General features: G+C 52.5%; 1 protein-coding gene across 1 annotated transcript; it reads right to left on the bottom strand.

Moving 5' to 3' along the window:
- Positions 1 to 5656: 5656 nt before the first annotated feature.
- LOC138350050 (serine-rich adhesin for platelets-like) lies at positions 5657 to 7146 on the bottom strand. Its single transcript, XM_069300332.1, has 2 exons — positions 6958 to 7146; positions 5657 to 6733 (listed from the first exon to the last, which is right to left on the bottom strand). Exons 1-2 carry the CDS (start codon positions 7144 to 7146, stop codon positions 5657 to 5659), a joined length of 1266 nt encoding a protein of 421 aa, XP_069156433.1.
- Positions 7147 to 26920: the final 19774 nt, after the last annotated feature.

The following is a 26920-nucleotide window of genomic DNA, read 5'->3' as shown; positions in this document are numbered from 1 at the left end:
TCCCCCCCCCCAGAGACCTTGTGTGTACCTGTAACCCCCCCCCCACCCCAGAGACCTTGTGTGTACCTGTGACCCCTCCCCCCCCCAAGGACCATGTGTGTACCTGTGACCCCTCCCCCCCCCCCAGAGACCTTGTGTGTGTACCTGTAACCCCCCCCCCCCCACCCCAGAGACCTTGTGTGTACCTGTGACCCTCCACCCCAGAGCCATGTGTGTACCTGTGACCCCCCCCCACCCCCAGAGACCATGTGTGTACCTGTGACCCCCTCACCCCAGAGACCTTGTGTGTACCTGTGACCCCCCCCCACCCCAGAGACCATGTGTGTACCTGTGACCCCCCCCAAGAGACCATGTGTGTACCTGTGACCCCCCCACCCCAGAGACCTTGTGTGTACCTGTGACCCTCCCACCCCAGAGACCTTGTGTGTACCTGTAACCCCTCCCCACCCCAGAGACCTTGTGTGTACCTGTGACCCCCCACCCCAGAGACCTTGTGTGTATCTGTGACCCCCCCACCCCAGAGACCATGTGTGTACCTGTGACCCCTCCCCCCCCAGAGACCATGTGTGTACCTGTGACCCCCCCCACCCCAGAGACCTTGTGTGTACCTGTGACCCCCCCCACCCCAGAGACCTTGTGTGTACCTGTGTACCTGTGACCCCCCCCCACCCCAGAGACCATGTGTGTACTTGTGACCCCCCACCCCAGAGACCTTGTGTGTACCTGTGACCCCCCCCCCACCCCACCCCAGAGACCATGTGTGTACCTGTGACCCCCCCCCAGAGACCTTGTGTGTACCTGTGACCCCCCCACCCCAGAGACCTTGTGTGTACATGTGACCCCCCCCCACCCCACCCCAGAGACCATGTGTGTACCTGTGACCCCCCCCAGAAACCTTGTGTGTACCTGTGACCCCTCCCCCCCCCAGAGACCTTGTGTGTACCTGTGACCCCCCCACCCCAGAGACCTTGTGTGTACTTCTGACCCCCCCCCCCCACCCCACCCCAGAGACCATGTGTGTACCTGTGACCCCCCACCCCAGAGACCTTGTGTGTACCTGTAACCCCCCACCACCCCAGAGACCTTGTGTGTACTTGTGACCCCCCCCACCCCCACCCCACCCCAGAGACCCCACCCCACCCCAGAGACCTTGTGTGTACCTGTGATCCCCCCACCCCAGAGACCTTGTGTGTACCTGTGACCCCCACCCCACCCCAGAGACCTTGTGTGTACCTGTGACCCCCCCCCCACCCCAGAGACCTTGTGTGTACTTGTGACCCCCCCACCCCAGAGACCATGTGTGTACCTGTGACCCCACCCCCACCCCAGAGGCCATGTGTGTACCTGTGACCCCCCACCCCAGAGACCTTGTGTGTACCTGTGATACCCCACCCCAGAGACCTTGTGTGTACCTGTGACCCCCCACCCCAGAGACCTTGTGTGTACCAGTGACCCCCCACCCCAGAGACCTTGTGTGTACCTGTGACCACCCCCCCCCACCCCAGAGACCTTGTGTGTACGTGTGACCCCCCACCCCAGAGACCATGTGTGTACCTGTGACCCCCCCACCCCAGGGACCTTGTGTGTACCTGTGACCCCCCCCCACCCCAGAGACCATGTGTGTACCTGTGACCCCCCCCCCCACCCCAGAGACCTTGTGTGTACCTGTGACCCCCCCACCCCAGAGACCATGTGTGTACTTGTGACCCCCCCCAGAGACGATGTGTGTACCAGTGACCCCCGCCCCCACCCCAGAGACCTTGTGTGTACCTGTGACCCCCCCACCCCACCCCAGAGACCATGTGTGTACCTGTGACCCCACCCCCACCCCAGAGACCTTGTGTGTACCTGTGACCACCCCCCACCCCAGAGACCATGTGTGTACCTGTGACCCCCCCCACCCCACCCCAGAGACCATGTGTGTACCTGTGACCCCCCCACCCCAGAGACCTTGTGTGTACCTGTGACCCCTCCCCCCCCAGAGACCATGTGTGTACCTGTGACCCCCCCACCCCAGAGACCTTGTGTGTACCTGTGACCCCCCCCCACCCCACCCCAGAGACCATGTGTGTACCTGTGACCCCCCCACCCCAGAGACCTTGTGTGTACCTGTGACCCCCCCACCCCAGAGACCATGTGTGTACCTGTGACCCCCCCCACCCCAGAGACCTTGTGTGTACTTGTGACCCCCCACCCCAGAGACCATGTGTGTACCTGTGACCCCCCCCCACCCCAGAGACCAAGTGTGTACCTGTGACACCCCCCCCACCCCAGAGACCTTGTGTGGACCTGTGACCCCCCACCCCAGACACCATGTGTGTACCTGTGACCCCCCCCACCCCAGAGACCTTGTGTGTACCTGTGACCCCCACCCCAGAGACCATGTGTGTACCTGTGACCGCCCCCCCAGAGACCATGTGTGTACCTGTGACCCCCCCACCCCAGAGACCTTGTGTGAACCTGTGACCCCCCACCACCCCAGAGACCTTGTGTGTACCTGTGACCCCCCACCCCAGAGACCATGTGTGTACCTGTGACCCCCCCACCCCAGAGACCATGTGTGTACCTGTGACCCCCCCCCACCCCAGAGACCTTGTGTGGACCTGTGACCCCCCACCACCCCAGAGACCTTGTGTGTACCTGTGACCCCCCACCCCAGAGACCATATGTGTACCTGTGACCCCCCCACCCCAGAGACCATGTGTGTACCTGTGACCCCCCCACCCCAGAGACCATGTGTGTACCTGTGACCCCCCCCCCCCACCCCAGAGACCTTGTGTGGACCTGTGATCCTCCCCCCCCAGAAATTAGGGCTTGTGGTCGCCATTCTGTGAAAAAATTGGTGTATTTTCATATATATATATATATATATCCCACCCCCTTCGCCTTCCCTTTTCCCTCCCACTCGCCCCCCCCCCCTCTCCCCTTGGCCCCTCTCTCTCATCCCCCCCCCCCCCAATGGCAAGGCTACTTTTTTTTAACTCCCTGCGGCGCGGCTTGATCTTTTCCCCTACGTGTCCCCCCCCCCCCGCCCCCAACCACTCCATAGAGCATTTTCTATAAGGTTGTCCCCCGCTGTGGTCCCCGGGCGCCTCCCTCGTCCCCCCTCACAGCCAGGTCTCTCCCGCGCGTCCCAGCACCGAGGCCTCCTTTGTTACCCCCGCCCGTTAAGGCTGCCTGCCTCCTCCCCTAATATGTGGCGTGGTGTGCTCTGGCCGTCACCCGTGTGGGCCTCACCCACACTCACACCCAGACGCAGCGAGTGTGACGGAGGCGCAGCGGGCCACACTCACACCCAGACGCAGCGAGTGTGACGGAGGCGCAGCGGGCCACACTCACAGCCAGACGCAGCGAGTGTGACGGAGGCGCAGCGGGCCACACTCACAGCCAGACCCAGCGAGGGTGACGGAGGCGCAGCGGGCCACACTCACAGCCACACGCAGCGAGTGTGACGGAGGCGCAGCGGGCCACACTCACAGCCACACGCAGCGAGTGTGACGGAGGCGCAGCGGGCCACACTCACAGCCAGACGCAGCGAGTGTGACGAAGGCGCAGCGGGCCACACTCAGTCGCAGCGAGTGTGAGGGAGGCGCAGCGGGCCACACTCACAGCCACACGCAGCGAGTGTGAGGGAGGCGCAGCGGGCCACACTCACAGCCACACGCAGCGAGTGTGAGGGAGGCGCAGCGGGCCGCGCGGCCTCGTACACCACCTCCTCTCAACCTCCCATGTGCCCTCCATTTTTTCAGTCTTGTCCTTCGGTAGCAAACTCTCTCCTGCTCTTCATTTATGTTCCTTCTCCTCCCCTTCCTACCTCCCCCTGCGTTCTTCTCCCCCCTCCCCCACCTCCCTACCACCGCGTGTTTACCACATCCTCCTCCTCCCCTGCACGAGGGGTGCTGGGGAGGAGGGGGTCTCCCGGTACTCCACTTGCCTTGTGTTACGGCCTTTATCCCGCCCGGCCCCCACTACCATTCCCACCCGTGTTCGCCTCTTCCCTCTCTCCTCTCCCATTGCCCTGTCCTCTGCTCCCCCCCTCCCCCCTCTTCTTCCCCCCCTGCTTCTCTCCTCGCCTATCGCCCCAGCCTTCTACCGCTCCCCCAGCCCTTTACCCCTCCCCAACCCTCTTCACCTCCCCCAGCAACCTTCTGAGCTGCCACAAAAAATAGCGCCTTGGGAGCAGCCGCGCTGAATGATCACCAAGCGATAGGATGAATTCTGTCATTCTTATGTTCATAGTATTTCCCGTCCCTTCACCCCCTAGCAGTCCTTACTAGGGTAGCAACCCCATACTCCACCCCTCCTGCTGGGACCACGTCACCTGGTGTCCCCATACTCCACCCCTCCTGCTGGGACCACGTCACCTAGTGTCCCCATACTCCACCCATCCTGCTGGGACCACGTCACCTGGTGTCCCCATACTCCACTCCTCTTGCTGGGACCACGTCACCTGGTGTCCCCATACTCCACCCATCCTGCTGGGACCACGTCACCTGGTGTCCCCATACTCCACTCCTCTTGCTGGGACCACGTCACCTGGTGTCCCCATACTCCACCCCTCCTGCTGGGGTAGTACCAGGCTGGGACCACGTCACCTCGTGTCAGGCCTCCAGAATAGCTCTGCCACCTCCCTTGGCCAGCTGGGGTCTATAATTAGCCAGCAGTAGGCAGTACGTACCAAGAACTGTAAATCGAGAAGTAGAACTTGCTTTAACCTCCACAAAATTGTCAGTGTAATAAACATATTTGATTCTATTTTATGCATTATTGCTACTGATGCTGTTCATGGAATTGAATTTACGATATGAATTGGCCAAATAAAAAATACTAACCCCATGTATTGTAGATGAATACATAAACGCGTCGGACTAAAGCCAGTTACAAAGAAAAATATGTACTTATTTCATACAAATTCCTTTTAAGATAATGTGTACCCAAGTTCCTCGAAAATAAATTAAGACCTTTCACAATTACCAGAGTCGCCCCCGCCACCACCGCCAGAAAAACATCATACGGTTCATAATGTTACGTTTTAACAATTATTTATCGTTCGTTCAAGTAATACATTTTCTTCAAATAAAGGCACCGATAGAATATTACAGAGCTCAAATAAACGCCTGAAATATCAATGTATTTTTCGTAAACAATTACAAAGTTGTGTGTTTGCACCAAAAGTGAATTTGTGAGTATAATTAAGAAAACGTATTTACGGCGGGATTAACGGAAAGCAACGCTCACCCGGAGCCAATACGCGTCGTCTCTCCACTGTTCATCGATCTGATTGGCTGGTGGGGGTTGAGGGGGTGATGGAGTGCACCGTAGCTAGTTAATGAATAATGCCGCTAATTACACAGCATATGTTGTTTATCGTTCATACCTGTATCCGTTTACACTTTACTGATTTACACTGTCAAGCAAGATGTAAATGTGAAGGTCTGTAAGTAATTGCAGCCGACCGGCTGGTGTAGAGGGCAGCCGACCGGCTGGTGTAGAGGGCAGCCGACCGGCTGGTGTAGAGGGCAGCCGACCGGCTGGTGTAGAGGGCAGCCGACCGGCTGGTGTAGAGGGCAGGCGCCCGGCTGGTGTAGAGGGCAGCCGACCGGCTGGTGTAGAGGGCAGGCGACCGGCTGGTGTAGAGGGCAGGCGACCGGCTGGTTTAGAGGGCAGGCGACCGGCTGGTGTAGAGGGCAGCCGACCGGCTGGTGTAGAGGGCAGGCGCCCGGCTGGTGTAGAGGGCAGCCGACCGGCTGGTGTAGAGGGCAGGCGCCCGGCTGGTGTAGAGGGCAGGCGCCCGGCTGGTGTAGAGGGCAGCCGACCGGCTGGTGTAGAGGGCAGCCGACCGGCTGGTGTAGAGGGCAGGCGCCCGGCTGGTGTAGAGGGCAGGCGCCCGGCTGGTGTAGAGGGCAGCCGACCGGCTGGTGTAGAGGGCAGCCGACCGGCTGGTGTAGAGGGCAGCCGACCGGCTGGTGTAGAGGGCAGCCGACCGGCTGGTGTAGAGGGCAGGCGCCCGGCTGGTGTAGAGGGCAGCCGACCGGCTGGTGTAGAGGGCAGCCGACCGGCTGGTGTAGAGGGCAGCCGACCGGCTGGTGTAGAGGGCAGCCGACCGGCTGGTGTAGAGGGCAGCCGACCGGCTAGTGTAGAGGGCAGCCGACCGGCTGGTGTAGAGGGCAGCCGACCGGCTGGTGTAGAGGGCAGCCGACCGGCTGGTGTAGAGGGCAGGCGCCCGGCTGGTGTAGAGGGCAGCCGACCGGCTGGTGTAGAGGGCAGCCGACCGGCTGGTGTAGAGGGCAGCCGACCGGCTGGTGTAGAGGGCAGCCGACCGGCTGGTGTAGAGGGCAGGCGCCCGGCTGGTGTAGAGGGCAGCCGATCGGCTGGTGTAGAGGGCAGCCGACCGGCTGGTGTAGAGGGCAGCCGACCGGCTGGTGTAGAGGGCAGGCGACCGGCTGGTGTAGAGGGCAGCCGACCGGCTGGTGTAGAGGGCAGGCGACCGGCTGGTGTAGAGGGCAGCCGACCGGCTGGTGTAGAGGGCAGGCGACCGGCTGGTGTAGAGGGCAGCCGACCGGCTGGTGTAGAGGGCAGGCGACCGGCTGGTGTAGAGGGCAGCCGACCGGCTGGTGTAGAGGGCAGGCGACCGGCTGGTGTAGAGGGCAGGCGACCAGCTGGTGTAGAGGGCAGGCGACCGGCTGGTGTAGAGGGCAGCCGACCGGCTGGTGTAGAGGGCGTCTGTGAAACACTTCAGACATAAACTGTGAGTTGTGCTCCTTTATTTACTTTTGTCACATAATAAATAAATATTTATGGATGGAACCTATTCAATTAAATTACATACTTACACTTTCAGGAAAAGTATAGACAAATATAAAGAAACATTTCGCGTGAATTTCTAGCAAAAAAGGCACGGTAAACAATGTTTAAAAAAAAGAGTTCATTGAATAAGAAGGATGGTACCTAATTTACCCTCTTCCAGTAACTGGGAAACTCATTAAGGATCCTTGCCTGAGGCACGCTTGCCTGCACTGTCTCTTTTAGTATCCAGGGTGATACCCTGTCTGGTCCAACTGCTTTAGTTTCTTCCAGGGTTGTCAACTGTTTCACTACCTCCTCTGCTGTCACTTCTATATCTGATAGTCTTTCATCTTGGGTCATCTCTTCTAACAATGGGAGGTGCGCGAGCTCGGTTGTGAACGCTCCATGGAAACTGGCATTCAGTACCTCGCAGATTTCCTAGTCGCTTTCTGTATATGTCCCCTCTGTTTTCCTTAGTCTTGTCACTTGTTCGTTCACTCACGTTTTCCTTCTTATATGACAATATAGTAATTTAGGTTGCCTATTTGCTTTGATCGCAATATCGTTCTCGAAAGAAATTTCCGACACTCTTCTTATGTTAATGTACCTAGTCGTTCCTACCTCTGTTGCATCTAATTCTGTTGTCTTCTGTACGTCTTCCACTCACACCTACCTCTTATTTTTGCTTACTGGTACTGTCTATTAAACCATGGATTATTATATTACCTCTTACCTTTTTCCTTACTGTTAGTATAAACTCTTTTCGGCCTCCTGGCATTTCCATCCGACTAGGTCTATCATATCTTGGACAGTTTTTCCTCCTATTGCACTTCTCATAGATATTCTCTTATCCTCCTGTAATCCCCTTTTCTGTAGTCAACTCTCCTTTCCCTGACCCCTTGCCTCGTGGTCACAGTTTTAAGTTTGATCATGTAGTCAAAGACTAGGATGCAATGGTCACTGGCTCCTAGTGGTATTTCATGCTCCAAATTCTCGATGACTTCTTAGTGAAAAGCAGGTCTACAAGGCTTAGTGTATCCTCTCCTCTTTCCCTTGTGTCTTTTTCTTCACATGCTGTGTTGGGAAATTCCTGTCTATAACGTCCACTAACTTTGCTCCTCACGTTTCCTCCCCACAATGGGGGTTCTTGATTCCCAATTGATCTTTCTGTGATTTAGGTCTCCCATGAGCAGCAGTTTAGCACTCTGTGAGGTGTTGTTGCAGCCCTCTGCAGTTCATCTATACATGCCTTATTGTTGTCATCATACTTCTAGCCTTCTACTGTTTGACGAGGAAGTGTAGATTATCAAGATCACAATCTTCTCATTTGCTCTCAAAGTCCCAAGTATGGAGCTTGTGTTTTCATTTGTACCCCAATTTTCTAGGTCTTCAAACTTGCATGTGCACTTTATTAGGAGTACCAATATTCCTCCCTGTCTGTGTCATTTATTTTATCATTAGTAGGTATCCGTCTGGAAAGATTGCATCGGAGATCATATCGTTTATTTTAGTTTCTACTAGTGCAAATATGTTAGGATCTGCCTCACTAACTCTTTCGTTTATTTCTTCTGCTTTATTGGATACCCCATCATCATTGGTGTACCAAACTTTACAACTTTTCTTGGAAACTTTGTTATTCAGAGTTCACCCTTTCTCTGGGAGTCTTTGTGGGAGGGGGGGGGTCTATTTGGGCGGATGGGGTCTGGGAAGGTCGGAGGGGCATAATGGGTCTGAAGGGTAGGGAGGGTCTGAGAGGCATGGGGGGGGGGGGCTGTGTAACCCCCCCCCCTCTGTGTAAATGCTTGTTGAATCCCTGTTCCTGATCTAGACTGAGTCAAGACAGAGAAGCATAGTTCAAAACTTGGAAAAGTAGAACCCAGAGCGTCAGAAGGTAAATAGTCGCAAATAAATCCCATACACGTCTGTAAGTGTTTCTTCAGTGTTACAGTTGTCAGTAAACGGAACTTTATATTTAGAGTAAATAACATAAGAAAAGCGTGAGAAATGAGTCATTGCTTTAAATTAACAATATTTGGAAGACGGGGCCAAGAGCCAGCGCTCGATCCCGCTAGCACGTCTTCGTAGATACCTCTGCGATAAAAATTTAAGCTGTTGACCGGTCCTGTCAAGACTGTAAAAAACTAATCACTTTACGTGTTAATGATTCAGTTTGTGTTCAGAGAACTGTACACGATCATAGCTAACCTTCTCCAGTCCCACTTGCTGCTCCCATCTCCGTGAAGCTGAGGACACCTACAAGGACGACTACACTAGGAGTGTACCGTAGTGTACCACTGACCTACAAGGACGACTACACTAGCACTGTACCGTAGTGTACCACTGACCTACAAGGACGACTACACTAGGAGTGTACCGTAGTGTACCACTGACCTACAAGGACGACTACACTAGCAGTGTACCGTAGTGTACCACTGACCTACAAGGACGACTACACTAGCACTGTACCGTAGTGTACCACTGACCTACAAGGACGACTACACTAGGAGTGTACCACTGACCTACAAGGACGACTACACTAGCACTGTACCGTAGTGTACCACTGACCTACAAGGACGACTACACTAGGAGTGTACCGTAGTGTACCACTGACCTACAAGGACGACTACACTAGGAGTGTACCGTAGTGTACCACTGACCTACAAGGACGACTACACTAGCAGTGTACCGTAGTGTACCACTGACCTACAAGGACGACTACACTAGGAGTGTACCACTGACCTACAAGGACGACTACACTAGGAGTGTACCGTAGTGTACCACTGACCTACAAGGACGACTACACTAGCAGTGTACCGTAGTGTACCACTGACCTACAAGGACGACTACACTAGGAGTGTACCGTAGTGTACCACTGACCTACAAGGACGACTACACTAGGAGTGTACCGTAGTGTACCACTGATATTCGATCTTTCCTTCAACACAAATTTTATAAAGCATCAAGTTGTGAATAATGTTCTCTTTTCCCTAAATCTTTCCTGCCCGAAATTTATTATACATATTTTCGTTTATTTGGTTTTATTTAAAATTGTGTATAGAGTTAGTCAGCCTCTCGCACATCACTTCATAATGCATTTCATTTACTAACTACTCTGACATGGGAAAAATATTTATTATGTCTCTGTGGCTCATTTGGGTACTCATCTTCCACCTGTGACCCCTTGTGCGAGTACCACCCGTGTTAAATAATCTATCCTTATCAACCCCAGTCATTTCCCTTGAGAATTGTGTATGTAGTGATCATGTCTCCCCGAGCTCATCTGTCCTTCAGCGTCGTGAGGTGTAATTCATGCAACTTTTCCTCGTAACTCATGCCTCTTAGGGTGTTACATGTCACTTTACCTTAATACATGCCAGATCTGGAGTGCCAGTGGTGTGGCGGTACGCCCACTTGATGCCACACCTTGGGTCTCATTGATGGAAAGATAACCCAATTGAGGCCAAACCTGGGTAATTATTACCTGCCCCATTGATGCCAGACCAGGAGTCTCATTAACGTAATGGTGCCCCAATTGATGCCACGCTTCTACACTCCGGATAGCTACAACAGAAATACTCACTGCACCAGTAGAGAGGCGGGACCAAAGAGCCGAAGCTCAGCCCCCGCTAGCACAACTAGATGAGTACACTTAACTGAATTTTTATGCAAGCGCTTAGACGTGACCAGGATGGCTTTACCTATTGTTTCTATTTAGGAGATGGAAGACTCTGAGAGTGTGAGAAGAGATTTGGCCATCAACTCTGTAGAAGAGATGTCTTTTTTTTTCTACCACAGACGTGGCCACACATTTACAATGCTAACCAGCATATATACATTTTCTTCTGTCCTCCATGGACAGGGTTAGAGGTGTGTTAAACATATAGTTCAGGGGTTTATTGAACAATCAACCACAGAAGGTGATTCGGTGCTTTTAAAATGATAAGCTAACCTACATACGTAAATACATAGATACACAGATTTACGTATGTCCTACATAAAGTGTTCGATGTGTCTTTTACATAGTGTCATTAATGTGCATTTACAAAGGTGAAATGTAATTCTGATCAGCTTTCACATATACTTTATACACATACATATACATGCACACATATACATACACATGCATATATACATACATATATACACATACATGCATTCACATACATTTGTCTCTCTTACCCTGACAAAGTGAGATAGTTGACAGAGAAACTAGTGTGCAATTAAGCACTTAATCACTGAAGGTGATTAAGGTGCTTTAACAAGCTCAGGTTATATAGTTACATCACATACATACATTGTATAATTGATACATTACATGGTTAATCTTGGGTACAAGTCCAATATATATATATATATATATATATATATATATATATATATATATATATATATATATATATGTCGTACCTAGTAGCCAGAACGCACTTCTCAGCCTACTATGCAAGGCCCGATTTGCCTAATAAGCCAAGTTTTCATGAATTAATGTTTTTTCGACTACCTAACCTACCTAACCTAACCTAACCTAACTTTTTCAGGTACCTAACCTAACCTAACCTATAAAGACAGGTTAGGTTAGGTTAGGTAGGGTTGGTTAGGTTCGGTCATATATCTACGTTAATTTTAACTCCAATAAAATAAAATTGACCTCATACATGATGAAATGGATAGCTTTATCATTTCATAAGAAAAAAATTAGAGAAAATATATTAATTCAGGAAAACTTGGCTTATTAGGCAAATCGGGCCTTGAATAGTAGGCTGATAAGTGCGTTCTGGCTACTAGGTACGACATATATATATATATATATATATATATATATATATATATATATATATATATATATATATATATATATAATGTGTGTGTGTGTAAATCACGAAAATTAACACGTGATGAAAAATGTGACAGTGTCAGACTACGGAGGAAGATTTTGAAACAGGAATTTCCTTAAGTACTTTCGTATTTAATAATACATCTTCAGAGAGATGAATAATGCGTTATTGAAGCTACATAACACCCCCCCCCCCCAAGAATGACACCTGAGGAAGGCTCTCTCCCGCGTTCTTGTAATGTGTGTTTTAATCTCCCTGTCTTGGATGACAGGTGCATGATGACTATGTACAGAACACAGCACCATTCTGTTCCATTGTTTACTGTGCAGCTCCATCGGAAGATGATGAATACGACCCGTATACACGGGTGTATATTCATATATATAATGAATATTCAATTTATACGTTCTGTATACAATATATTCATAGTCTTCAAGTGGTACTGTCACTCAAAGCTCGTATAAATTGAATATTCGTTATATAACTGGGCGCCTGACAGCTGAGTGAACAGCGCTTCGGATTCGTAGTCCTGAGGCTCCGGGTTCGATCCCCGGTGGAGGCGAAGACAAATGGGAAAAATATTTCTTTCACCCTGATGCCCCGGTTACCTAGCTGTAAATAGGTACCTGGGAGTTAGACAGCTGCTACGGGCTGCTTCCAGGGGGGGGGGGGTGTGTAACAAAAAGGAGGGTTGGTCGAGGACCGGGCCGCGGGGACGTTAAGCCCCGAAATCGTCACAAGATAACCCTCAAGAAGCCCAGCCTAACGTGAAGAACTTAACACAGCAAACACCATTTGTTCTTTCTTTAGATATAAGCCGGGTTCTTGGAGCGTTTTATACTATTAATATACTCATCATAGGTTACTCTTTTACTCTGACGAAATACTTAACGTTGAATGATGGGTACAATGCCCCCTTGCCCTCTGCCACGTCGGGGTACACACCCACACTTTAATATAGTCAATAATTGGTGCTCTAGAAATTATTAAGTCCGACATCAGGAACAAATAACACCAACCTACGTCTACCTTGTTCAAACATTGGCCTAATATAATACATGTAACGTCTAATGCCAATAAAGTAATACCGCCCTCCCACCACACTCGCAGGTCAGTGTAGCCCTCCCACCACACTCACAGGTCAGTGTGGCCCTCCCACCACACTCACAGGTCAGTGTAGCCCTCCCACCACACTCGCAGGTCAGTGTAGCCCTCCCACCACACTCACAGGTCAGTGTAGCCCTCCCACCACACTCACAGGTCAGTGTAGCCCTCCCACCACACTCACAGGTCAGTGTAGCCCTCCCACCACACTCACAGGTCAGTGTAGCCCTCCCACCACACTCACAGGTCAGTGTAGCCCTCCCACCACACTCACAGGTCAGTGTGGCCCTCCCACCACACTCACAGGTCAGTGTGGCCCTCCCACCACACTCACAGGTCAGTGTGGCCCTCCCACCACACTCACAGGTCAGTGTAGCCCTCCCACCACACTCACAGGTCAGTGTGGCCCTCCCACCACACTCACAGGTCAGTGTGGCCCTCCCACCACACTCACAGGTCAGTGTGGCCCTCCCACCACACTCACAGGTCAGTGTGGCCCTCCCACCACACTCACAGGTCAGTGTGGCCCTCCCACCACACTCACAGGTCAGTGTGGCCCTCCCACCACACTCACAGGTCAGTGTGGCCCTCCCACCACACTCACAGGTCAGTGTGGCCCTCCCACCACACTCACAGGTCAGTGTGGCCCTCCCACCACACTCACAGGTCAGTGTGGCCCTCCCACCACACTCACAGGTCAGTGTGGCCCTCCCACCACACTCACAGGTCAGTGTGGCCCTCCCACCACACTCACAGGTCAGTGTGGCCCTCCCACCACACTCACAGGTCAGTGTGGCCCTCCCACCACACTCACAGGTCAGTGTAGCCCTCCCACCACACTCACAGGTCAGTGTGGCCCTCCCACCACACTCACAGGTCAGTGTGGCCCTCCCACCACACTCACAGGTCAGTGTGGCCCTCCCACCACACTCACAGGTCAGTGTAACCCTCCCACCACACTCACAGGTCAGTGTGGCCCTCCCACCACACTCACAGGTCAGTGTGGCCCTCCCACCACACTCACAGGTCAGTGTGGCCCTCCCACCACACTCACAGGTCAGTGTGGCCCTCCCACCACACTCACAGGTCAGTGTGGCCCTCCCACCACACTCACAGGTCAGTGTGGCCCTCCCACCACACTCACAGGTCAGTGTGGCCCTCCCACCACACTCACAGGTCAGTGTGGCCCTCCCACCACACTCACAGGTCAGTGTGGCCCTCCCACCACACTCACAGGTCAGTGTGGCCCTCCCACCACACTCACAGGTCAGTGTGGCCCTCCCACCACACTCGCAGGTCAGTGTGGCCCTCCCACCACACTCACAGGTCAGTGTGGCCCTCCCACCACACTCACAGGTCAGTGTGGCCCTCCCACCACACTCACAGGTCAGTGTGGCCCTCCCACCACACTCACAGGTCAGTGTGGCCCTCCCACCACACTCACAGGTCAGTGTGGCCCTCCCACCACACTCACAGGTCAGTGTGGCCCTCCCACCACACTCACAGGTCAGTGTGGCCCTCCCACCACACTCGCAGGTCAGTGTAGCCCTCCCACCACACTCACAGGTCAGTGTGGCCCTCCCACCACACTCACAGGTCAGTGTAGCCCTCCCACCACACTCACAGGTCAGTGTAGCCCTCCCACCACACTCACAGGTCAGTGTAGCCCCTCCCACCACACTCACAGGTCAGTGTAGCCCTCCCACCACACTCACAGGTCAGTGTAGCCCTCCCACCACACTCACAGGTCAGTGTGTTGTTCATGGGTACATCATCGAAACAAAGCGATTCAGTTCACTTCAAAACAACAAAATAAATTAAATAACTGGGAAGTGTTATCGCCTTTAAACATAGCATCAGTTTCTGTGAAGAGAATATATTTAGTATTAACAGACACTACTTAAAGAAATTATAATAATTCTGGAACTGGTGCTTCGCAAGAAGCCTCACCTGGAGACTTCCAGGTGAGGCTTGACATCCTCCACCTTAGCCAAAACCAGACTACATCCAGTGTGAACTAACCTCTAATTATTCTAAAGTTTTTTCTTCTAAAACCTCTGACAGCAGAGGCAGAAAAGTTGACTTGACCACCAGTTATTATGTCCCTGTAGCCTTGGAGGCGTCGGCCTTATATCTTAGCCAGAATTATCTAATCAAAGATATCAATCACTTTTATCTTTGTTCTGATTAGTCAGATTTTCATAATAAAAAAATATACATAAATTTAAATTGGATCATAAAGAGTAAAAGCGACAATAGAACAAGATAACGTGACCTTTCCCCCTTGTACAACAGTCCTAAGACTGGTTAACCCATTTGGCCAGAGAGAGAGTATATCTGTTAGGTCCTTGCTGACACGTGTCCACGAATATTGAACAGTTCATATGAAAGCAAAACGAATAACTTAGTCTTGATCGCAACAGAACCACACGTGGGTGGACAGCTCCTAGTCATGTAATGGCTGTTGCAGTGGGTACAATCTTCAACAAACAAACTAAGAAATATCAAAGAAATAATAACCCCCTTGGTTGTCATCCATCCACGGGGAAGAGATCTCATCCATCCACGGGGAAGAGATCTCATCCATCCACTGACTGAAGAATATCTTGTTGGATAGAACGCACAATAACGGGGCTGAAAAGCCAACCCACCCATATATCAAAGTAATGCTCTGTGACAAACTGTTGTTGTTTTAGATTCAGCTACTGAAGACAAAACGTTCCAAGTAGCACGGGCTATGGTGAGCCCGTAGTGGACTTACCTGGCACAGGAGCGGGGCTGTAACTTGGCACAGGAGCGGGGCTGTAACTTGGCACAGGAGCGGGGCTGTAACTTGGCACAGGAGCGGGGCTGTAACTTGGCACAGAAGCGGGGCTGTAACTTGGCACAGGAGCGGGGCTGTAACTTGGCACAGGAGCGGGGCTGTAACTTGGCACAGGAGCGGGGCTGTAACTTGGCACAGGAGCGGGGCTGTAACTTGGCACAGGAGCGGGGCTGTAACTTGGCACAGGAGCGGGGCTGTAACTTGGCACAGGCGCGAGGGTTCATGATGTGTGTTGGCACCGATTCAGCAGGACGATGTCTGAAGAATAGAGGCAGGAACGATTATGTTGGAAGAAGGCCGAGCTGAAGGATCATTGGAGTTCCCAACATGACAGAGTTCGTCGTGTTCAAGTCAGTCATTAAGAGTACGGGCAGTTCCACCAAAGTATTCGAGAGAACCAGAGAAATAATAAAATGAGTAGACACCAGCAGCTTTGAGAGCAGGAGGAACAAAGTGAAGCACGTTACTGCGAACTGTTAGTTTGTCGTACGGCGAGTTTTACATCAAGAGGACGAAGGTTATTAGTGAGTATTTAAGTTCAGATATGAAGTGAAGACACAGCATAATGTTCCTAGTGTTGAAAAGAACCTGTGAGTCCTCATCACCACAGAGACGATAGAACCTCAGGTTCCTCGTCCATGAGAGAAACAAATGAACACTTTTTTTGTCATCACCCTCACAGAAGAAACAACCCCTGGTTCTATCCACCCTCATACCACAGAACCGTTGGTTCTCGTCCACCCACAACCACGAGAGAGAGCAGATAATTTCTTGTGGAGCAGAGGATTGGACACGCGTTTGCCACACATGACTAAGGGGCCCCCGCCCCCAGCCCTCTTGTATGTCATGTTCACTCCCTCGCCCCATCGCACCAGGCAGCTTTTAACAGCAGGAAGCACACGGTACAGATTGCCTAATGTTGCATTAAAAAAATACCATCGTAGGCACTGAAACAAAACTCCACATCCCGGCTTTCCATAGAGACGATCAATCATGTGATATAAAGGAACATGAAACACAAAATGGGCGGTTAATAGCCCGCTCGGCGCCAGCGCCAGGACCTGGCCGAACTCTATGAGTGTGTGCCAGGCCACGCCTCTCCGCTGACCTTGCTGGCGCCACACTGGCCGGCTTTCGCCAACTGCTAACATACTCTGACTCTCCCACACACACCACACAATGACCTGTACACATTATTTATTTAATGTAATTGAAAATTACCACATTAAATTACTTCGTCTCATATTGAGCGTGACATATTTATCAATAACTGTGCGTTCAGTGTGATATATTCATCAATAAGTGTGCGTTCAGTATGATATATTCATCAATAAGTGTGCGTTCAGTATGATATATTCATCAATAACTGTGCGTTCAGTATGATATATTCATCAATAACTGTGCGTTCAGTATGATATATTCATCAATAATTGTACGTTCAGTGTGATATATTCATCAATAACTGTGCGTTCAGTATGATATATTCATCAATAAGTGTGCGTTCAGTATGATATATTCATCAATAAGCGGAAGCATCGGAGTATATGAATGCTACACAGTATTCATCTATAGACATCCATATATGGTGAAACACATGCGAAGAACCTCTCACAATAAAGTACACCTTCAGTGTAACATTATGCATCAATAAAGGTACCTTCAGTGTGAAAGTCATCAGTGTACCTTCAATTCATGAATTACTTTAATGTCTCCCTGAGTCACGACACTCCCTGAGTCACGACACTCCCTGAGTCACGACACCCACTCCCTGAGTCACGACACCCACTCCCTGAGTCACCACACTCCCTGAGTCACGACACCCACTCCCTGAGTCACGACACCCACTCCCTGAGTCACCACACTCCCTGAGTCACCACACTCCCTGAGTCACGACACCCACTCCCTGAGTCACGACACTCCCTGAGTCACGACACCCACTCCCTGAGTCACGACACCCACTCCCTGAGTCACGACACCCACTCCCTGAGTCACGACACTCCCTGAGTCACGACACCCACTCCCTGAGTCACGACACCCACTCCCTGAGTCACGACATCCACTCCCTGAGTCACGACACCCACTCCCAGAGTCACGACACTCCCAGAGTCACGACACCCACTTCCTGAGTCACGACACCCACTCCCTGAGTCACGACACCCACTCCCTGAGTCACGACACCCACTCCCTGAGTCACGACATCCACTCCCTGAGTCACGACACCCACTCCCAAAGTCACGACAATCCCAGAGTCACGACACTCCCAGAGTCACGACACTCCCAGAGTCACGACACTCCCAGAGTCACGACACTCCCAGAGTCACGACACTCCCTGAGTCACGACACTCCCAGAGTCACGACACTCCCAGAGTCACGACACTCCCTGAGTCACGACACCCACCCCCAGAGTCACGACACTCCCAGAGTCACGACACTCCCAGAGTCACGACACTCCCTGAGTCACGACACCCACTCCCAGAGTCACGACACTCCCTGAGTCACGACACCCACTCCCTGAGTCACGACACCCACTCCCTGAGTCACGACACCCACTCCCAGAGTCACGACACTCCCTGAGTCACGACATCCACTCCCTGAGTCACGACACCCACTCCCTGAGTCACGACACCCACTCCCAGAGTCACGACACCCACTCCCTGACTCACGACACCCACTCCCTGAGTCACGACACCCACTCCCTGAGTCACGACACTCCCTGAGTGACGACACTCCCTGAGTCACGACACTCCCTGAGTCACGACACCCACTCCCTGAGTCACGACACTCCCTGAGTCACGGCACCCACTCCCAGAGTCACGACACCCACTCCCAGAGTCACGACACCCACTCCCTGAGTCACGACACCCACTTCCTGAGTCACGACACTCCCTGAGTCACGACACCCACTCCCAGAGTCACGACACCCACTCCCTGAGTCACCACACTCCCTGAGTCACGACACCCACTCCGAGTCACGACACCCACTCCCTGAGTCACGACACTCCCTGAGTCACCACACTCCCTGAGTCACGACACTCCCTGAGTCACTACACCCACTCCCTGAGTCACCACACTCCCTGAGTCACCACACTCCCTGAGTCACGACACTCCCTGAGTCACTACACTCCCTGAGTCACGACACTCCCTGAGTCACTACACCCACTCCCTGAGTCACGACACTCCTTGAGTCACGACACTCCCTGAGTCACGACACCCACTCCCTGAGTCACGACACTCCCTGAGTTACGACACTCCCTGAGTCACGACACTCCCTGAGTCACGACACTCCCTGAGTCACGACACCCACTCCCAGAGTCACGACACCCACTCCCAGAGTCACGACACTCCCTGAGTCACGACACCCACTCCCTGAGTCACGACACCCACTCCCAGAGTCACGACACTCCCTGAGTCACGACATCCACTCCCTGAGTCACGACATTCCCTGAGTCACGACACCCACTCCCTGAGTCACGACACTCCCTGAGTCACGGCACCCACTCCCAGAGTCACGACACCCACTCCCTGAGTCACGACACCCACTCCCAGAGTCACGACACTCCCTGAGTCACGACACTCCCTGAGTCACGACACCCACTCCCAGAGTCACGACACTCCCAGAGTCACGACACTCCCAGAGTCACGACACCCACTCCCAGAGTCACGACACTCCCAGAGTCACGACACTCCCAGAGTCACGACACCCACTCCCAGAGTCACGACACTCCCAGAGTCACGACACTCCCTGAGTCACGACACCCACTCCCAGAGTCACGACACTCCCTGAGTCACGACACCCACTCCCAGAGTCACGACACTCCCTGAGTCACGACACCCACTCCCTGAGTCACGACACCCACTCCCTGAGTCACGACACCCACTCCCAGAGTCACGACACTCCCTGAGTCACGACATCCACTCCCTGAGTCACGACACCCACTCCCTGAGTCACGACACCCACTCCCAGAGTCACGACACCCACTCCCTGACTCACGACACCCACTCCCTGACTCACGACACCCACTCCCTGAGTCACGACACTCCCTGAGTCACGACACTCCCTGAGTCACGACACTCCCTGAGTCACTACACTCCCTGAGTCACCACACTCCCTGAGTCACCACACTCCCTGAGTCACCACACTTCCTGAGTCACCACACTCCCAGAGTCACGACACTCCCTGAGTCACCACACTCCCTGAGTCACGACACTCCCTGAGTCACCACACTCCCTGAGTCACGACACTCCCTGAGTCACCACACTCCCTGAGTCACGACACTCCCTGAGTCACGACACTCCCTGTGTCACCACACTCCCTGAGTCACGACACTCCCTGAGTCACGACACTCCCTGAGTCACGACACTCCCTGAGTCACGACACTCCCTGAGTCACCACACTCCCTGAGTCACCACACTCCCTGAGTCACGACACTCCCTGAGTCACGACACTCCCTGAGTCAACACACTCCCTGAGTCACGACACTCCCTGAGTCACCACACTCCCTGAGTCACGACACTCCCTGAGTCACGACACTCCCTGAGTCACGACACTCCCTGAGTTACGACACCCACTCCCTGAGTCACCACACTCCCTGAGTCACGACACCCACTCCCTGAGTCACCACACTCCCTGAGTCACGACACTCCCTGAGTCACAACACTCCCTGAGTCACGACACTCCCTGAGTCACGACACTCCCTGAGTCACCACACTCCCTGAGTCACCACACTCCCTGAGTCACCACACTCCCTGAGTCACCACACTCCCTGAGTCGCCACACTCCCTGAGTCACCACACTCCCTGAGTCACCACACTCCCTGAGTCACAACACTTTCTGAGTCACCACACTCCCTGAGTCACCACACTCCCTGAGTCACGACACTCCCTGAGTCACCACACTCCCTGAGTCACGACACTCCCTGAGTCACCACACTCCCTGAGTCACCACACTCCCCGAGTCACCACACTCCCCGAGTCGCCACACTTCCTGAGTCACCACACTTTCTGAGTCACGACACTCCCTGAGTCACGCCACTCCCTGAGTCACCACACTCCCTGAGTCACGACACTCCCTGAGTCACCACACTCCCTGAGTCACCACACTCCCTGAGTCACCACACTCCCTGAGTCACCACACTCCCTGAGTCACCACACTCTGAGTCACCACACTCTGAGTCACCACACTCCCTGAGTCACCACACTCCCTGAGTCACCACACTCCCTGAGTCACCTCACTCCCTGAGTCACCACACTCCCTGAGTCACCACACTCCCTGAGTCACCACACTCCCTGAGTCACGACACTCCCTGAGTCACCACACTCCCTGAGTCACCACACTCTCTGAGTCACCACACTCCCTGAGTCACCACACTCCCTGAGTCACCACACTCCCTGAGTCACCACACTCCCTGAGTCACCACACTCCCTGAGTCACCACACTCTCTGAGTCACCACACTCCCTGAGTCACCACACTCCCTGAGTCACGACACTCCCTGAGTCACCACACTCCCTGAGTCACCACACTCTCTGAGTCACCACACTCCCTGAGTCACGACACTCCCTGAGTCACCACACTCTCTGAGTCACCACACTCCCTGAGTCACCACACTCCCTGAGTCACCACACTCCCTGAGTCACCACACTCCCTGAGTCACCACACTCCCTGAGTCACCACACTCCCTGAGTCACCACACTCTCTGAGTCACCACACTCCCTGAGTCACGACACTCCCTGAGTCACGACACTCCCTGAGTCACCACACTCTCTGAGTCACCACACTCCCTGAGTCACCACACTCCCTGAGTCACCACACTCTCCTGAGTCACGACACTCCCTGAGTCACGACACTCCCTGAGTCACCACACTCCCTGAGTCACACACTCCTGAGTCACCACACTCCCTGAGTCACCACACTCCCTGAGTCACCACACTCCCTGAGTCACGACACTCCCTGAGTCAACACACTCCCTGAGTCACCACACTCTCTGAGTCACCACACTCCCTGAGTCACCACACTCCCTGAGTCACGACACTCCCTGAGTCACCACACTCCCTGAGTCACCACACTCCCTGAGTCACCACACTCCCTGAGTCACCACACTCCCTGAGTCAACACACTCCCTGAGTCACCACACTCCTCTGAGTCACCACACTCCCTGAGTCACCACACTCCCTGAGTCACCACACTCCCTGAGTCACGACACTCCCTGAGTCACCACACTCCCTGAGTCAACACACTCCCTGAGTCACCACACTCTCCTGAGTCACCACACTCCCTGAGTCACGACACTCCCTGAGTCACCACACTCCCTGAGTCAACACACTCCCTGAGTCACCACACTCTCTGAGTCACCACACTCCCTGAGTCACCACACTCCCTGAGTCACACACTCCCTGAGTCACCACACTCTCTGAGTCACCACACTCCCTGAGTCACCACACTCCCTGAGTCACCACACTCCCTGAGTCACGACACTCCCTGAGTCACGACACTCCCTGAGTCACGACACTCCCTGAGTCACGACACTCCCTGAGTCACCACACTCCCTGAGTCACCACACTCCCTGAGTCACGACACTCCCTGAGTCACGACACTCCCTGAGTCACCACACTCCCTGAGTCACGACACTCCCTGAGTCACCACACTCTCTGAGTCACGACACTCCCTGAGTCACCACACTCCCTGAGTCACGACACTCCCTGAGTCACCACACTCCCCGAGTCACCACACTCCCCGAGTCACAACACTCCCTGAGTCACGACACTCCCTGAGTCACGACACTCCCTGAGTCACGACACTCCCTGAGTCACCACACTCTCTGAGTCACCACACTCTCTGAGTCACCACACTCCCTGAGTCACCACACTCCCTGAGTCACGACACTCCCTGAGTCACGACACTCCCTGAGTCACCACACTCCCTGAGTCACCACACTCCCTGAGTCACCACACTCCCTGAGTCACCACACTCCCTGAGTCGCCACACTCCCTGAGTCACCACACTCCCTGAGTCACCACACTCCCTGAGTCACAACACTTTCTGAGTCACCACACTCCCTGAGTCACCACACTCCCTGAGTCACGACACTCCCTGAGTCACAACACTCCCTGAGTCACGACACTCCCTGAGTCACGACACTCCCTGAGTCACCACACTCCCTGAGTCACGACACTCCCTGAGTCACAACACTCCCTGAGTCACGACACTCCCTGAGTCACGACACTCCCTGAGTCACCACAATCCCTGAGTCACCACACTCTCTGAGTCACGACACTCCCTGAGTCACGACACTCCCTGAGTCACCACACTCCCTGAGTCAACACACTCCCTGAGTCACCACACTCCCTGAGTCACCACACTCCCTGAGTCACCACACTCCCTGAGTCACGACACTCCCTGAGTCAACACACTCCCTGAGTCACCACACTCTCTGAGTCACCACACTCCCTGAGTCACCACACTCCCTGAGTCACCACACTCCCTGAGTCACCACACTCCCTGAGTCACCACACTCCCTGAGTCACCACACTCCCTGAGTCAACACACTCCCTGAGTCACCACACTCTCTGAGTCACCACACTCCCTGAGTCACCACACTCCCTGAGTCACCACACTCCCTGAGTCACGACACTCCCTGAGTCACCACACTCCCTGAGTCAACACACTCCCTGAGTCACCACACTCTCTGAGTCACCACACTCCCTGAGTCACGACACTCCCTGAGTCACCACACTCCCTGAGTCAACACACTCCCTGAGTCACCACACTCTCTGAGTCACCACACTCCCTGAGTCACCACACTCCCTGAGTCACCACACTCCCTGAGTCACCACACTCTCTGAGTCACCACACTCCCTGAGTCACCACACTCCCTGAGTCACCACACTCCCTGAGTCACGACACTCCCTGAGTCACGACACTCCCTGAGTCACGACACTCCCTGAGTCACGACACTCCCTGAGTCACGACACTCCCTGAGTCACCACACTCCCTGAGTCACCACACTCCCTGAGTCACGACACTCCCTGAGTCACGACACTCCCTGAGTCACCACACTCCCTGAGTCACGACACTCCCTGAGTCACCACACTCCCTGAGTCACGACACTCCCTGAGTCACCACACTCCCTGAGTCACCACACTCCCTGAGTCACCACACTCCCTGAGTCACCACACTCCCTGAGTCACGACACTCCCTGAGTCACCACACTCCCTGAGTCACGACACTCCCTGAGTCACGACACCCACTCTCCTCGTTATGTTGTTTTCCTTCACATTACCAACTCCCGCCAGCTGCCCTCACGCACCACAACCCCCCCCCCCCCCCCCCCCCCCGCCTCCACCACTACGCTCCCTCTTCTCCGTTCACCCTCGCTCGTCGCCTACGTCCCCCCTCCACCCCTCATTCCTCACAGACCCTCCACCCCACACTACCGAGAGGGCTCCTTTCCCCCCCTCACTCATCACGTCTGTCATCAGCGCTCCAATCCTTGGCCCAGTTCCCCCTGATGGTATAAACGTCCCCCCCCCTCCTCCGGCCCCTCGCTCAGCTAACCCTCCCTTCCCAAGAGGGAGTTCCCCTCTTTCCCCCCCATCCACTGGTGCACACTCTTCATTGTGTCAGCGCCGCCCCCTCCTCCTTCGCCCCTCAGTACTCATATAACTCGCTTGGTGATGATGCATCTGCCACAACCCAATACTGCTCCACCCCCACCCCCCCCCCTCCACCGCCATGAGCCTGCCTGCCCCCTCTCTACAAACTGCCAACCCCTGCCCTTTCCACCCTCCCCAATTTCCGCTCTTCCAGTCCCCTCTGCCCCATCCCGTCCAATGCTCCCAATCCCTTTCCTGGACACGTTCCACCACTACGTCCTCCATTCCCACTCATCACCGCGCTCTGAGTGGACCTGGTGCTAGAGAAACACAAGAGCCCTGCAGCTGGTGGCCCTAGAACTAAATCTCTTAATACATTATCCAAGATAAAATGCAGACCAGAATGCTCCTATGTAAAATAAAATGTGAACGATAACTATGACCCACCAAAAAAGGAAAAACAAAACAAGGACATAGGCATCCAAATGGGCTATAGAATGCTGCAAAGCATTCTGTGAACTTTTACATATGTTGAGATCCATGTCAGAACCTTTCAAATACTCAGCAAGCTACCTTGTACATTTTACAAAACATACCTTAGCCACCGTACACGTTGTCAGCAGGACAGCCTTGATGCTAGGGGTAACTCCCACAATATTCCACATTTCTACAACTGTTCTTTCATATATTCCTCCCACTAGTCTGTACACTAGTCGAAGGAATTGATGAACAGAATAAATAAATATATGCACTCCCCTTCCACTAAAAAAGGATTTTTGAAGCAAACAAATGACTGTCAATGAACCCAATACAGAAACCCTCACATACAAGGCATTCGAAAGCAGCGCACATGAAATCGATCTCACATTGGTTGAGAGGCGGGACCAAAGAGCCAGAGCTCAACCCCCGCAAGCACAATTAGGTGAGTACATATTTTAGAGCCAAGGAAACATCAAGCATAAATACCGTTCCAAATAAACGGATAATCATATAAAAATACATGAATAAATGCATCCCAACACATAACCATTGGTATGTGTGGTAATCCGTCGACAGGGAAAGGGTAGAGACTAGCAGGTTGAAATATTAAACAAATATATTAGCTACCCGCTTGCTTTGAGAAAGTGACGGGGCCTGAGGAGGATTTAAAGCTATAGGAGGACCTTTGAAGCTGAAGGAGGATCATTTATTTTATGCTACTTTGGCCGAAGTATGAAAAGCAGATTTTTTTCAGGGATCAGTGAATAACGGTGTATATTGCTATACGAAAATACTTTGTTTTAAATTTTTGTTTTCAAAATATTGAGCTATACGTAGCCAACAGACAGTACCAAAAATCGTCGTAGAGTCAGGAAGTGACCCTGGCATGTTGCCTCTTCTATCCGACCAGACTACGTCCGTCCTGTACCCCAGATCATTCTCCCCGTGCTTGTTTGGCCGAGACTAGCCCCAAGCATCTGGCCTTCAACGCTGGACAGACACACAGACAGTATACCCAGAACATACCTGCAGTGTTTCGGGAGTTTTTCTACTCCCGAAACCTGGCCTGAGGCCAGGCTAGAAAACCCTATACAACAGGCTTTAGTATACTAGAGCCTCTAGTATACTAAAGCCAAGAGCCTATACAAAAGGCTCTAGTATACTAGAGCCTGTTGTATCAACCTCCCTTGGCTTTGTGCCCGGGAGAGGCCACTCTAGACCAACAACCAGACAGAGCGCAACTCTCTAGTCTCCTGAGACTAATGGATGCCCACTACTCCTAGTAGTATACTAGATAGTATACTAGTAGTATACTAGATAGTATGGTAGTAGTATACTAGATAGTATAGTAGTAGTATACTAGATAGTATAGTAGTAGTATACTAGATAGTATGGTAGTAGTATACTAGATAGTATGGTAGTAGTATACTAGATAGTATAGTAGTAGTATACTAGATAGTATGGTAGTAGTATACTAGATAGTATAGTAGTAGTATACTAGATAGTATACTAGATAGTATAGTAATAATATACTAGAGGGTACCTGGCATTGCACAGGTGTCTGTCTCCCATCTATCTGTCTTGTCTATCCTACTTATCCATTTATCTATATCCATCAATATATCCATTCTCCCCCCCCCCACCCTTCCTTCCACCACATTCTCTCTTATATAACACCCCTGCTTTCCTACTCTTCCCCCTTCACCCTCAGAATATATAAAGAAGTAATGAAACAACTAAAACATTAAAGCCCCCCCCCCCCCCCTCTCCCCACACTCAATATTAATCACTCATCATATTTTGCACTTGACTCCATGAAAATGGCGTGGGGGGGGGGGGGGGGGCTTTATTATTAATACTATTTCTTAAAGCGTATAACTTAGGCCTACCCCTAACCAACCAATGTCCGTCCCGTAACCCAGACCATTTTCCCCTGCACATTTGGGTGAGGTGTCTGGCCCCCCAACTTTGGACAGACATTCTTTTATATATATATATATATATATATATATATATATATATATATATATATATATATATATATATATATATATATATATATATATGTCGTACCTAGTAGCCAGAACTCACTTCCCAGCCTACTATGCAAGGCTCGATTTGCCTAATAAGCCACGTTTTCCTGAAATAATATATTTTCTCTATTTTTTTTCTTATGAAATGATAAAGCTACCCCATTTCATTATGTATGAGGTCAATTATTTTTTATTGGAGTTAAAATTAACGTAGATATATGACCGAACCTAACCAACCCTACCTAACCTAACCTAACCTATCTAAATATGT

Source organism: Procambarus clarkii, chromosome 43 (genome assembly GCF_040958095.1).
Source record: "Procambarus clarkii isolate CNS0578487 chromosome 43, FALCON_Pclarkii_2.0, whole genome shotgun sequence".
Taxonomy (NCBI): Eukaryota; Metazoa; Arthropoda; class Malacostraca; order Decapoda; family Cambaridae; genus Procambarus; species Procambarus clarkii.
This window is presented reverse-complemented; position numbering and strand designations above follow the sequence as displayed.

What these genes read in the sequence shown, in the direction of transcription:
- LOC138350050 (XM_069300332.1), bottom strand. Translation starts at nt 7,146, where the DNA reads ATGACCCAAGATGAAAGACTATCAGATATAGAAGTGACAGCAGAGGAG. An exon ending in TTCCCAGTTACTGGAAGAGG is followed by an intron (nt 6,734 to 6,957) that starts GTAAATTAGGTA and finishes TTATGTCTGAAG; the next exon opens with TGTTTCACAGACGCCCTCTA.